Source organism: Hippoglossus hippoglossus, chromosome 9 (genome assembly GCF_009819705.1).
Source record: "Hippoglossus hippoglossus isolate fHipHip1 chromosome 9, fHipHip1.pri, whole genome shotgun sequence".
In the NCBI taxonomy this organism is placed as follows: Eukaryota; Metazoa; Chordata; class Actinopteri; order Pleuronectiformes; family Pleuronectidae; genus Hippoglossus; species Hippoglossus hippoglossus.
Window position 1 is genome coordinate 27,561,219 of NC_047159.1, and position 15,020 is coordinate 27,576,238.

General features: G+C 41.1%; 1 protein-coding gene across 2 annotated transcripts in view; it reads left to right on the forward strand.

Annotated features, from left to right (window-relative positions):
- lhx2b (LIM homeobox 2b) overlaps nucleotides 1-10,748 on the forward strand; it is an 11,127-nt gene extending 379 nt beyond the window's left edge. The window contains exons 1-5 of one of the 2 annotated variants that reach the window (XM_034595813.1): nucleotides 1-902; nucleotides 2,187-2,389; nucleotides 3,087-3,454; nucleotides 6,311-6,516; nucleotides 10,007-10,748. The exon at nucleotides 1-902 is cut by the window's left edge and continues 379 nt beyond it. In XM_034595813.1, coding sequence (XP_034451704.1) covers nucleotides 720-902; nucleotides 2,187-2,389; nucleotides 3,087-3,454; nucleotides 6,311-6,516; nucleotides 10,007-10,297 — 1,251 coding nt within the window. In that variant the 5' untranslated portion in view covers nucleotides 1-719 and the 3' untranslated portion in view covers nucleotides 10,298-10,748. Of the gene's footprint in view, nucleotides 903-2,186; nucleotides 2,390-3,083; nucleotides 3,455-6,310; nucleotides 6,517-10,006 lie in introns of both variants that reach the window. The other variant, XM_034595811.1, reaches the window with a different exon arrangement.
- The last annotated feature ends 4,272 nt before the right edge of the window (nucleotides 10,749-15,020 follow it).

Here is a 15,020-nt window from a genome sequence, read left to right on the forward strand (position 1 = left end):
ACTACTGTCAAGGAAAAGCGCTTCTCCCGGACCAGCGGCCGGATTTTATGAAGCAAAGGCTGTGTGTTTTTCCTTTTTTCTCTGCAAAGCTAAAGTAGTTTGAGCGGCATTAATCAGCATCTACTTGGACTGTTGAACCCGGAGGAGGGAGCAAGCCTGGTCAGCTGTTTTTTGGGGGAAATATCCTTTTTTGTTGTTGCATTAAAGAGCCGCTGTCCAGCTCTGACAGTGCCACTTATACAGAGTTACTTTATTGTCTTGCAAGAGGACAAGGACGAGAGACATTGCCGGTGCCTTGCAGACTGTCGACAGCCTGAAATATTACTCCCGGCGAGGAGCAGTCATCGGTGCAGAGAGCCATGCAGCAGGGGCTTCCATAGTTGGTATGTTTATTCCACGTAAATGGAAAAGAAAATATAGAGAGAGCAGGTGCTAACGAACAATAAAATCACAGCGGAGAGAAAACAGATTCCAGTAAGAGAAGCGGCATCTGTGCGGTTATTTATGAATTAATCATAGCTTATTAATAATGAGAGCCGCACAGATTCGGATGACGGTTACCATTGGCAGATGAGACGTAGTGGGGAGAACACGTGTCCAATTTTTCCCTCATATTTTTTCCTGCCTGATCTGGATTTCTCACTTGTCACGGCGAGAGAGGAAAAGCAGAAAAAAGCCCGATTTCTGAGTGGCAGTGTGTGCGCAGGGTTTTGCCTCTGATGGACATCCTAGCTTGCAGATCCGAAGAGAACAGTTATAACATCCTCCCCTCTGCGGCGACGATGCTTTTCCATGGCCTCCCTGGAGGCGACGTGCACGGTGTGGTGGAAGAAATGGACCGGAGAGGAAAGAGCGAGTCAGCAGCCATCAGCTCAGCCATCGATATGGGGGAATCAGAGACGGTAGGAGAGATTTCACTTGGCCCTCTCAGCTTGTTAGCGCAGGCAGCATGGCAGCCTGGAACATGTGACAGTGGCTGCGCTCAGAGCAGCGCCGAGAGCTTAGGTTCAGCTCCGAACGCGTTTACTCCCGACCACACAGAAAAAGTCTCCAAAAGAAGTGTCCCAGTTTGTTATTTAGTGGCTTCAAACCGCCGCTGGTAGACCCAGTTCCCCCAAAAGGCCTGAACTCTGTGACTCCTTCAGCCACTGTTTCATCCAAAACTTATCCAGGCCCAGTAAATCTGCAATGACACGGAGCCACAACCTGAACAAGCTGCTGGTTTACCCAAGAAATAAAACAAAACATTGCAATTGACCTTAAAATCCAGAATTAGTTAAATTAGTCAAATCATTTGACTTGATGAGAAATGTCAAAGATGAGCAACGCAGCGCTTTAAAAAAAGCCCCACTGAATATTCACTAAACGAAAAATAAAGTGACACGGATGCATTTATTTATCCTCATCATTCCAATAAAAGACAACAGCTTTACAATCTGTCATAATTTAACAAAATTAAAGACAATTATTAGATGGCTCGATATTTTATAAAACAGATGGAATAAAAGAAGAGACAATGGGACACAGGAAGTCTTCATTTTAATTCGGCTTCAAAATCTATTTCGTATTAATAAGGAGGCCTCTGAATGAATGAATGGAAGTCACATCTCAAACCCTTATTTATAAATGTACATTTCATTATTATTATAAATTAACGGAACCGACCCCTCTGATGTTATTAAATGTAACAATATTTATATAATGTCATCCCACACTTTTAATTGTTCATATATGTAAAAAAAAAATGCTTCTGCTTCTGATTGGCACTATCATATATATTATAAAAAATACATTAAGTACCTGATATAATTTATTGTGTTCACACTATAATTGTTATTATTCATATAGTGGAGTGTGTTTTTTAACCATGTAGTCTCCTTTACTAACTAAAATATGTCAAATCAGTCACTGTGGTCGGTCCAGTTTGCACGAGGGTTTGATTTGATCTTTTAATTTGTATTAATGTGCAGTGTGTCATTGGGGTTGTTCAAACGAAAATGTGTCTTTGTAATATTTCTGCAGTCTCCTAAAATGATATCCAACGATGTAAACACATCCCAAACATTTTACACTTGATTTAATGTCCACCTCTCAGGATGTGATTCAGAATGTATTTAGTTTTTCATTTAATCTTAATCCTCTTCGTGTCCTGACGCCGTGTCCCCTCTCCCCCCTCTGACCTGCAGTCCATGCCGTGCATGAACAGCGAGCGCGTGGCTCTGTGCGCGGGCTGCGGCAGGAAGATCGCGGACCGCTACTACCTGCTGGCTGTGGACAAACAGTGGCACATGCGCTGCCTCAAGTGCTGCGAGTGCAAACTCAACCTGGAGTCCGAGCTCACCTGCTTCAGCAAGGACGGCAGCATCTACTGCAAGGAGGACTACTATAGGTAGGAGGGAGGCAGAGAGGGGGGGTGGGGGGGGGGGGCTGGACCTCCACCCATGCATGGGGCCATCCACAAGTGTGCAGGACGAACCTGTGTTTGTGATTATTATGTGACAGTTTGCAGTTATATCTATAAATATGTGTGTCTTCAGTGATGGAATATTTCATGTACCCCATCACTGATTTATACATGGTTTCCTCTGCAGAGCTTCTGTCCTGCTGCTGCGGGCTTGTAGAGGCTCATGTTGGTATTTACAGCTGCTGACAGCTGATATTTTGTTCCTGGTATATTTAGGCCTTGTGTGTTGCTCTCAGCACAACACTGTATAGGAAGTGGTGTGTGGAATGGGGGAACACGCTGTTTGTGGGGTTAAAACTCACTAAAATCAAAACAATCAAAACAATAAGCTACTATAGGTTTTACAGATACACACCCTCCTCTTCATCACCCAGTTAGTGGCAGCAGCTTTGGGAAGGAGGGCCCTTTGAATAAAGAATGAGTGTTGAATTAGAAACGTGAAAAGATCCAAATTCAGTGTGAGGTTTAGTTTAAAGCACATTTCATGACACTGTAAAACTGCCCCAGTAGCAACCAGGGAAAGTTGTCGCACAGTTTTGCGCTTCATGGAGGTTGAGTGCGCCACAGGCCCTCCGGGCTCCGTGCGCAGCCGCTGATGACGTGTCTGTGTTGTCCGCAGAAGATTTTCGGTGCAGAGGTGCGCTCGGTGCCACCTGGGGATCTCAGCCTCGGAGATGGTGATGCGGGCCCGGGACTTGGTCTACCACCTCAACTGCTTCACGTGCACCACGTGCAGCAAGATGCTCACCACCGGGGACCACTTTGGCATGAAGGACAGTCTGGTGTACTGTCGGCTGCACTTTGAGACTCTCATCCAGGGAGAATATCAGACACATTTTAACCACGCGGACGTTGTCCCGCACAAAGGCCTGGGCCCGGCCAACACGCTCGGACTATCCTACTTCAACGGCGTGGGGACAGTGCAGAAAGGCCGGCCCAGGAAGAGGAAGAGCCCCGGGCCCGGCACCGAGCTGGCTGCTTATAACGCAGGTAAGAAGGACGCTTCTGCAAACACGCTCAAAAGCCCCCATGCTCTCATACTGGCAGGGATACTGTTGTTTTATAAATGTGGACGGATTGAAAAACTAAAACAAACAAACAACAAAAAAAGCAATTGTGTTTAAAAAAAAAAGATATAATTTTGTTCAATTTAATTTGATCCGGTTTTACCTGGAAGACAATGAATTCAGATCTAAGTCGTAGCGAAGCAAAAGTTGAAAGTGAAGAAAATGCCTGTCTGACCCAACCTCCACGGTTTATAATGAAGAGTCACACACACAGAGACTGATTAACACTGACATGCGTCATTACACAGAACTAATCTATAGGGGCTTTTATTGTATACAGCTCTCGGTCATAACAGCACAACTTCTTCATAGAAAACTTTATCCCTGCTCGCGCTTCAGTACTCCGGTAATATTTATAAAGGGAGCCGATAATAACTTAGAACAGTAAAGGACACGTTTTAAAGCCATTCCAGGCCTTTACACATTTTAACATAGACTATAATATACCGTGCTTAATATTACATTAGTATTTTTAATATTATGTTTTAATTTTGGTTGGGGGTTAGCTGTATTTTTAACGATTTATTTTATTTTGATGTTGTTATTTCTACTGCAAGCTCTGTGAAATAAACACATATAGTCAGTGGTTACATTTATTGGAGATTATTTAAAATAAATGTCAGATAATGTGGATTTAACTCATCATTTAGCTTCATATAAAGGCTTATTTCATTGAGCTCAATGAGCTGCAGCACTTTAAACATGCAGTTACAGAAACTTGCATCTAGTGAAGATTTGTCTGAATGATAATCTCAGAAAATAATTACTTCCAATAGTTGGTGGTTTTTCTTCATGTTTCTCTTGAGTGTTTTTTTTTTTTGGGAGATTTTTTTGTGTGTTCCCTTTGGGGGATAAAAAAGAAAAGTTGTTTGATGTTCTGGCTTTTGCTTTCACCCTTTTCCACTTGTCAGGCTCCATAGACATCTACAGACCCTAACACCCCACTCTCCCCCAGCCCCCACCACACACACACACACACACACACACACACACACGCACACACACACACGCACACACACACACACACACACGCACACACACTGCCGGAGCCTTTTTGCATTGAGACTGGGCCAAACTGGGTGTGCAGCAGAGGGATCAACGTGATTTGACGAGTTATTCACTGGAAGAGAGAGCAGGGGATACAAGAACTTTAGCACAGCAGCAGCTTTATCTGCCCCCAGTTTTTAATGCTTTGACTTTCGTTAATTAAGTTTCCAATTATTCACATAAGAAAATAAGTTGATCATAAAGAAAACCTCGTGTCAGATTCTCAGAAGAGTCCGGGGACAATAACAAACGTATTTTGTTTCTTGTGGTGGTGTGTTTTGTGTTTGATTTTATTTCTCTTTTTAACACTTCATCAGTGTTTTTAGTTTAAACAGCTGCAACAAGTGAAATCTGTACAGGTCCACTTGTTTAAAACGTAAATAAGCTTCTGTCCTTTTTATTTTCCTCCTGGATCAGGCACCGTTTCTTTAAAAGAAAAAGCATCACTTTATTTTATTATTCCGCAACTTCATTTATTTATTTTTAATGTGAAAGCCATGATCCAAGTGGATCTCTTTTTAAAACAAGTCAAACGATTTCACCTAGTGATGGACTTTTTTTATAAGAAAATACAGATTAATATGAAATATAAGCACCAGATTTCATCATGAAAATAAGAAAGAAGTGTAATTTCAGAGTAAGAAAATAACTCCTTATTTTCTTTGTTTGTATTCACTTGAAAAAAAAACTTATGTGAAGAAAATGACTTGAAGCAGAACGAAGAGCAGAGAAAAGTAGCAGTGCGCCCTCTTCTGATAACAGTCAGACACAACACGAGAGCTGCACCTGAACAGTCAGATGGGAACATGTGGCGGCCCTGAGCCGCTCCGACGTGTTGTTACCACTGTGAACACGTTCTGCGTGAGGACGATGAGCAGGACACAGGCTGCTTTTTGTTAAAACACTGCAGCATATGCTTTGGCCAGAAAGCATAATTTTTTTCTGCCTGGTGTGTATGGGCTAATTAAGTGAAGTGTTATTCTGATGCTTTCCACTCACTTCATATTCATCATTTGCAGCGTTCTGATATTGAACTGTTATGCATGCAGCAACACTTTGAGTGTTGCCAAGAAATTTGCAGGCTGGGACAAATACATGTGTGTTGTTGGTGAGTGTGTGTATCAGGCTTGTAGCCAGGCTAGCATTTCTTCTCAGGATAGATAGACGTGTAGGCAGGGGATGGACACACAGACCTGGGGTAGAGGAGGGGGATCTGCAGCTGGAGGAATCAGATGTCAGCTCACAGATCAGATGGATTTAATGGATGTAAAGAAGGAAAATGATCTAGATTGAAGTCAAACCATTTTTTTGAACATGTTGAAAAGATGGATGGCAATAGTAAAATGTTAACATGGTAACATGTTAACAAGAGTTTAATGCAATGAATTGCCATCTGAAGGGCCTTACAACGTCTTCTGTCTTTATGCGGTTTCGCTTTCTTTTCTTCACATTGAATCGTTCAGACTAATGTTCACTGTTGTCAGGCGACATCAAAGACAGGGACTTATGTGGGGTTGTTTCAAAGGTTTTGCGAGATCATAATTTTCTTTAATATATAAAAAATGTAAAATCAATTGTTAAATTACTATAAAAATTGAATTGAATACTCTAATGATTGGTGTCATGAGAACTTCAGGGGCTACGAAGTCTCAGATGCAAAGGAACAGTCACAAGTCTAACAAACTGAAGAAATCCAACTGATGATCCTCTGTTTTTCCCTGTTGGCCTGCAGCGCTGAGCTGTAACGAGAATGATGGCGAGTCCATGGACCGGGACTCCCAGTACAGCTCCAGTCAGAAGACCAAGCGTATGCGAACATCCTTCAAGCACCACCAGCTGAGGACCATGAAGTCCTATTTCGCCATCAACCACAACCCTGACGCCAAGGACCTCAAGCAGCTCGCCCAGAAGACCGGCCTCACCAAGCGGGTCCTCCAGGTAACACAGCATAGCAGCCTTTCACTGAGTAAAGGAGAGCCCGCTCCTTTTACTCCCCCATGAGTAAAGGAGAGCCCGCTCTCCTTTACTCATGGGGGAGGGGGGACAATGCCAGCAGGGGTGAAAGAATTTCTCCTGTTTCCAATGCAAATCAGCTCGTTTCCAAGCATGAAATATATGAAGCAAGTTTTTTCCTGAAAGAAGCCAAATCAGCTGCTTTATTTTAAGATATTGCTGTTTTTCATTCCAGTAAAATTCCTGGAAAATCTCCAGGAAGCTGCAAACAAGCTGAACAAAAACAGACACACATTTTCTTGCTTTGTTTTCCGTTTATTTAAAATTTATTTCAACAAAATCCAAATTGAAGAATTAATTGAAGGAGCCCTGCATTGAAAAGAATAGTTACCGCTAGGAAAAACAAACTATTGGAATGCAAAATTTCCTGGAAATGAAAGCTGGACATTTAAATAACTAATCAATTTCAGTAAATGGTGTGATGTTATGTTGAGGACGGAGGGACGGAAAACAAAAAGCTCTGTATTACACACTGGGGAAGAGAAAGCACAACAGAACGTTTGATTTCCACAAAAGACGACAGCAAACTATCAGGGGGACTGAGAAGAAGAAAAATGAGACAAAAAGGTTTCTGAGTAAAAAAAAATTCTGAGAGGGAAAAAAACTCTGCTCCGCTGCTTTAATTAACGCTCACAGAAAACAAAGCAGTTGTTTTCCTTTGATGCGTTGGAGTTTTCATGCCTGTTATTCCAGCTGAAGCGCTTCTCTCTCTCCCTGTTTCCCATGGCTCCATCATGATTCCATCGCTAACACACTCCAACACTTGACTCATCACAGACCGCTGCCTCAGTCACTGCGCTTCTCATATACTACTCTTTATTACTGGAAAAGAGAGAAGAGAGGAACAATTGTGTGGAAAGAAAGAAATATTAATTCACATAAGTCATGCAGTAGCATCAGGGACACTGAGGTTCAAGAAGCTGATTCCAAAATTAAGGTGCAGAACCTTTGTGAATAAGTCTGTAAAATGAGGATTAAAATTCTATTGCTAATGTGAGAGTAATGACTGCCATCATAGCATTGTTCACACTGTATAAGTCCACTTTGTTTTTATTCCCAGTGTATAAACGAAGATAGGGAGCTATGGCTCTCTCTTTAAAAAAAGTGACAATAACAAGTAAAGATTTGTATAACTTTTGTACACAATAGAAGAAAACCCTGGCTTGGTGTTTTTAAGTGTTCTTTCATTCTTGAATCTAGTCTGAACATCTGCAAGTAGAAACGCAGAGATGCGCACTGGTGTGTCCTCTTAACTAAGAGCAAAGGGGGGAGGGGAGGTGGTGATACAGATAATGAGGTCTGCTTGGGGTTCTGCAAACATCTAAATATTTCAATGACCTTGTCTGTATTTTAATTTTTTGCGTATTTTAGCCCTTTTGTTCCCAAAACTAATGACAAAATACACAGTTTTTCATCCTTTTAAAAATGTCCCAGATGAGCGTTTTTTTTATCTCACGCCCTTTTCAGCAGCCTGACATTGTTTCATACGATAGTCTCTTCATCTGCCTCAGCGAAGACCCTCCACTGTGTGTCTGTGTAGGAGACAAGTGAGAAAGCTCTGTTTTGTAAAAGTCTCTCTGAGCTCAGCTCTCAGTATTTCTGCAGCGTCTACGTGAATCTCTGTGGTTTTCAGTTTCACTGATGTGATTCTGTTTGTACTTGGAGATATAGCAGCCTTATTGTTCTTCTAACAGTGTTAAGTTATTGCTGACGCAAACTGAACATTTCCGGTTTCAAATTAAAAGGCCGCCACTTGTATGCCGGCGGGGCGCTTTGTTATGAAGTTGTAGGAAATCATCACTAAGTTAGTGGAACTTAATTAGCGGCTCAAGTAAACAACTTTACCATGCTGTGCAGTGACAAAACAACACTGTTCATGTTCGTTAACAGCAAAGCTTGGCACGCTATACACCCCTGACGAGAGAATAACCGTGCATGTTCACCAGCTAGTGGCTAACTGACTCTGTCTGCCGTTTGGTACTGAGCAGGTATAGTGAGAGCAGCTGCCTGCCATCATTGAAAATGCCTGATGAGAGCGGGAAGACCGTGCCTAAACAGTAAAGTTACCGCCCAGAAAACCAAAACAATGGGATAAAACACAAAAATGTTTCAAAAAGCTGAGAGCAGCTGCAGATTTTTGTGATAATTTTCTGAGGTTTTTTTTATAGAACACATAGATGCATGAGCCATTGTTCATATAAAATTATAGATCCGTGCAGCTTTAAGGTTAAAGAGAACCAACGCTGACTGCAGATAGAACCTGGAAAACAAAGAAGGGATCTTGTGCGTTGAATCTGTGTCACGGTTGACTCACGCACCCAGGCCTCGTCCTCATGAAGTTCTGAGGCTCTGTAACAGTATCACATTACTTCTGTCTTTGCTGCCGACAGAAGCAGCAAACCTGCTAAAGGTCATTATCCGGGAAACACAAAGGTGCGTCTTATTTAGGCTTTTGAACAGACAGCCGATGCTGTCATTTTTCTGAGGAGGGCAATCTGACCTATGTTTACCTAACAGCCAGCGCAGACCGCAGAGTCGGACTTTTCCGAATGTCTCTTCCCACCTGACAGGCAGCCATTAGTCACCCTTCGTTTTACAAAGAGATTAAAAGGACTTTACAGAGAATATAGGATATATTTTATCAGAGTGAACATCATGACGTCTATTATTTTTGTCACCTCTATTTCTGTTGTGTGGTAATGCAGGAGTGAGTGTGCATAAGTCTGCTCACTTACCTGCTGCAAAGGCCGCTAATAATAAAAGCAGACATGGTGTTCTGTGTGTTCATCGTGACACATTCAATTTCTCTGAGCAACTTTTTTACCATAATGAAAATGGCCAAAAATCAATGGTTGCCTGGAGAGAAGAGAATCTAATGGTATGATGTAAAAACTGTCGCCGAGTTGAAGAGAGTAAGCAGGGTGGTGGAATCTGTGATTCCATTTTTAAATGGTAAATTCAACAAATATTTTACAAAAAAAATAACATTTAGTTTCACCCACATCGAGTTGTATCCAGCCATGTGGATACATGTTCAGGTTTGTGGTTGAAAATTACAAATAATAATATGATTAATAATAACAATAATTATTATTATTATAATTATTATAATTATTATTATGATCAAACCTCACAGTTTTCTACACAAGAGTAACAAAAAAAACTATCTGCATGATTCTACTAGATGTGAGTGAGAAAGGGGTTCAATATAATTTTAGAATAGTCTAATAATTCCAGGTGAATGCTTTGATATGACTCTTTGCATTTTATTTTCTTGAGTTACAGAAATAACACAGAAATAAGCGTTATGTCAGTAAGTAAGTAAGTGTAGTAGCAAGGACCATTAAACATCCTTTTGTGGATCAGTCCCTCTGAAGTAACAGCACTAATTTTATTTCCTATTTTATCCCCTCAGGTCTGGTTCCAAAATGCTCGGGCTAAATTCAGGAGGAACCTGCTGCGGCAGGAAAGCACCGGGGTGGACAAGGCATCTGACGGCTCCACGCTGCAGGGTGGGACACCGTCGGGCCCAGTCTCTGATATCTCCAATGCCTCCATGAGCCCCTCCAGCACCCCCACTACCCTGACAGACTTGACCAACCCCACCATGCCCACCGTCACCTCCGTGCTCACCTCAGTGCCGGGCGGCATGGATGGCCACGAATGCCGGAGCCCATCACAGACCACCCTGACCAGCCTCTTCTGATGGACAGAGCCCTTCACCACAGCCTCACCCCTCCCCACTGCCCCTCACCTCTGCTCCTGCCTCCTGGATATAAAACTGAGCACTGTCGACTCCTTCAAACTTTATACGGATTAGAAAAGAGAAGGTAACGGAAAAAAAAAGATTCAATTTTGCTCTGAGCCCATTAGAGACTATTTGCATAGTGAGGCAGGCAAGCCTTACAAATGGAACAGTTGTTGTTATTTTGATGTTGTTGTCTTGTCGAGAACTGAGACTTGATTTGCATTTTTCAATGTTTACAGAAAGAGACTGCGGGGAAAAAAACTGCTTAATTTTGGGAAATTCATTTTTTCCAGCACAGTATTTATGTTGTTGTACAAGAGTCACTGTTAGAAGGATTGTAAAAAAATCTTTTTTTGAAAATCTGAGATTAAACACAGGTTACGATATCCTCTGACTGCCATGAGCCTTTCAGTCCATTCTGTCTGCACTGCTGTACTCACAAGTCAACCAGGAGCACACTGATCAAATGATTTGACTGAGAGTGGTTATATGGTCATACCCTATAGAGTGTGTGTGTGTGTGTGTGTGTGTGTGTGTGTGTGTGTGTGTGTGTGTGTGTGTGTGTGTGTGTGTGTGTGTGTGTGTGTCATGGTTAGGTCTTTGTGACTGGGAGCACATGTGTATTGTACATGCAGTGAAAAGCATTCTGCAGTGCACGTGTTCCATTTAAAGGGTTAAGCCCGGTGAGAGTTGGGGTAAACTAATTATTCTGCTGTACAACGCAGAAACAGCTGTCGTGTCTTTCAGCTTTTTAACACAATCCTCTTCCTCACTCTGGATTGTGTGATTCTGTTTGAACAGAAGCCTCAAACTTGCTGTACATGAGGAAAAAATGTTTTAACACCAGAGATCTTTTTCAGTTTAAGGCACTGTTCGCTGCCACACACAGATGAGTTTACATGAAAAAAACGTTTCTACCAAGATGGGGTTTCAGATATTTGTTTAAATTTAAATGTAACAGTCAACACCCAACATTGTATAGGACTTAAAGGTGTCATTAAACAAACCATGAGGTTTAGACACCTCTGCATCTGACTTTGTCAGCTTGTAGGATATTTAGATTACACATGATGAAGAAATACTTTACAAGCACCAAGTAAAGTCTCTCTGTATTTTCACAGGGTTTCTGTTGTATGAGCAGATTCACACCACTGTTGAATCTACTCAATTTAGCTGTAAGGTAACCCAGCAATAATCCAGTAAATGAAACAATCCTGCCTCAGTTTGAACATATCACTTGAATATGAAAAGTTTATGTTGGTTCCCTGTTCACAGAAAATTCCAGCTTAAATCAGTGTTTTTTTTTGAGTGGGAAATATGAGAAATATCGTCAATAGACCATCCCACTGCCATTAAGATCATGTGTGGACATTGGTGAAAATGTGTGGAAATGTCTCACATTAATGGCAGATACATTTTTCAATAACTTGGTATTTTTGTGTCTGGTAGAAAATCCATGCTGTGAATGGGAGGAGAGCGGCTGATGAGGCACACTGACTGTTGTAGTGATGCTCACGGAGCTCCTCTTGCTGGGCTGCTCTCTTGTACACATCTCTGCCGTCATCAGTTCTGTAAGAAATATAACCACGACCAATCCTTTAAGTTCAACTGCTCGTCATCGACTGATGAGTCCGATAGTGTTCTATAACAAACAAGGCTATAGGTACCGTAGTGATTATGGCGGAGCAATGGTGGAAGTCAGGTGACGCAGTGTAAAGCGTTAAGTCAGCATTAGAGAGATTGAGATGAATGCAGTTGACAAAACACAGGACTCACGCAGGACACTGCTGTTCTTTTTCTTTTAACCACATATGTTCCATTTCTTGTTCCATATTACTCAAACAGTGGGGACGTAACACAACTCAAACCAAGTTTATAACTGTGCATGACAACAAAGGTCCCGTTACCTTAAAGGTTCAGTGTGTAGAATTTTTGTGACATCTTGTGGTGAAGTTTCATGTTGCAGCTGAATACCTCTCACCTCACCCTCCCCTTCCAAACATGAAAGAGAACCTGTGGTATCTTCAGTTGTTATAAAAACTCAGAAGGTGTTTAGTTTGTCCAGTTTGAACTACTGTAAAAAAACATGGTGGCCTCCGTAGAGAGGACCCACTCCCGATGTAAATATAATTATAAGTAATTCAATATAAAGGGCCCATTCTAGGGTAAAGAAACAAATTATTTTTACAATTTAGATGAAACACATTAATGAAAACATTACTAGGATTATTTTATATTCAATTTCTGCCAAAGATCCCTTTCACCTAAATCTTACACACTGAACCTTTAAGTTAGTTACTTCGTTTAAGCCGAACCCCAATCATTTCCTAAACCTTTCCAGGTAGTTTTTGTGTTCAGAACTAACCGAAGAGCAACCATTTCATAACCTCCACCACGTGTGTATTATTGTTACCATGATAACGAAGGTGTAGGCTCTCATATTTGAGTGTTGAGACAACTCCATGGTTATTCTAGTTGAATGAGTTCAAACATTTAGCGATGCCTCTAAACTCATTTAAATCACCAGGATTTAGTCAATTTGTTCATAAATTCGTCCTAAACCATTTCAACATGGTCAGGCGAATTTCCTCCCCGCTCATAACCACTCATTCTGTTTAGTGTACATTTAGTTTGTTTAGTTGTTTGCAGCAGGATGCACATGTTGTAGATTTTAGACTTTTTTCCAAGGTGGAATATTTTTTTTAATTAATTGGCCTCCATTTCTTAATTTATTCTTTAATTATTTTCACTTACTATTATTTCTGGTAGTGCATACACAGTGTACAAATACACCCCCCCCACCCACCCCACCCCAAAAAAACATGATAAATAAAAAAAAAACAAGATACCATAAACAGTCATCTTCATCATGGGTCTACAAAACCAAGGCACTTTCCTTTTACAGTTAATACGTCATACATTTTTGTTTAACAGACATTTGCACAACATTTGGAAAGAATACCGACACAAATGCAAACGTGTAAATCAGTTAACCATGTCTTTTTTTCACTTGCATGTAGCTGTTTCTTTCCATTCATGGCAACAAATTCACTCACATCCTCTGGGACATGGATGGATTACAGGCTGTCCATGTTCCAGGAGGGTTGGGATCAAATCAAATCCTTTGCCAACACCAAGATTGAGCTGGTGGTCATATGATAAAACGTCAGACATACAGCTACAATGGGCTACATTAAATTGGTGAGCTAAGTTGCTCTCCTCTTTTTTTATAAAGAGAAGAGTATTGTCAGTGCACATCTGATTGGGGAGGAATTAAACAGCTCACTTCTATGAAAGAAAAATATCAACATTCTGAATAACTTTATTCATGTTATTCAAGCTCAGATGTAGTTTTAGTGAACAGCAGCACTTCACAGTTTTGGCTTTAACCTGCAAAATGTCTCTGAAACAGATTCAAGTTGTGGCCGAGCAACTGCAAATTAAGGTAGAGGGGCACTGTCTAATAATTAATTCATGCTTCTATACAAAGAATTCTGGGAAATGTAGGAAATAGGTTTAGCTGGTTTACATTTTTTTTAAAGTCTTGTGAAATTATGCCATCCTTCATATAAAAACTGTGCACACACATAAACTGTTAATGTAAACAATGTTTCTGTAGGTAGGACCTGGCCTCTGCATGTAAGCCACACTTGAAAACTTTGAAAACACGACAATATCTCATTATCCAGAGAGTGATTTACTAAAATCCATCACAATAGGTGTGTATCAAGTGAGGATATATAATATAATGTGTGTGTGGGGGCTGCAACCTGCTGTCTGTGCACATTACGTTTGATTATCCCGTTTTATAAGGACCGTTACATTCAACCACTTTAACCAAATGTGGCACTAAAAAAAGCAAAAAAAGACTTCACTTTAAATAAGCATCTGTGCCAAAGCTGAGAGTGATAGTAGTTGGCAGACTTCCCGGAAGCGTAATCATAAAAAATCTGTTTTCATGAGCAGCTTTTCCTCACTCTGCTGGAGAAAAATTTGCTCAATTTTCTCATGGCTGTAGCAGCAGGGATTTGAGCTGAAAGAAGGAAGATTTTCCACTTAAAAACATCAGTTTATAATCTGTTTCAACACAGAAGTTTTAACAAAGAGGTAGTGGCAGGAGAGGTTGGGAGAATAGCAGCTTTTCTACTTTGTAAGCAAAACAGAAATACGGGAAAGCAGACCTCAACTTCGCCTGCAGTGCATAATTAGCAATGGGTGAACATAAAGAGAGAAGTCCCTCACAACGTAAAGACTTGGTCATTATCTCTCCACTGGTGTGAGGAGTTTAAGGATGTGATGATGAATTAAATGCACTGCCAGCAACAAAAACTGCTCCTCCGTCCAGAACATTGACCATAGGTCTTTCTGCATGTTCAGACAACAACAAAATGAGATGTGTGTGTGTGTGTGTGTGTGTGTGTGTGTGTGTGTGTGTGTGTGTGTGTGTGTGTGTGTGTGTGTGTGTGTGTGTGTGTGTGCGTGCACTTGTGTTTTGAGCCCTCACTCCAGGAAATCAACCAGGTCACACAAGCATATGCATGTCTTGGCCAAGCCTGGCTGAAACTGCATTTAGTGCAATGTAAGGAGAAAATACAGTTCAAATTGTCACTGTTGACGAAAAGAGAAGAAAAACATATTTGACCACCTGCTTTAGATTAATGTGTGATGTGAATTTGATCCA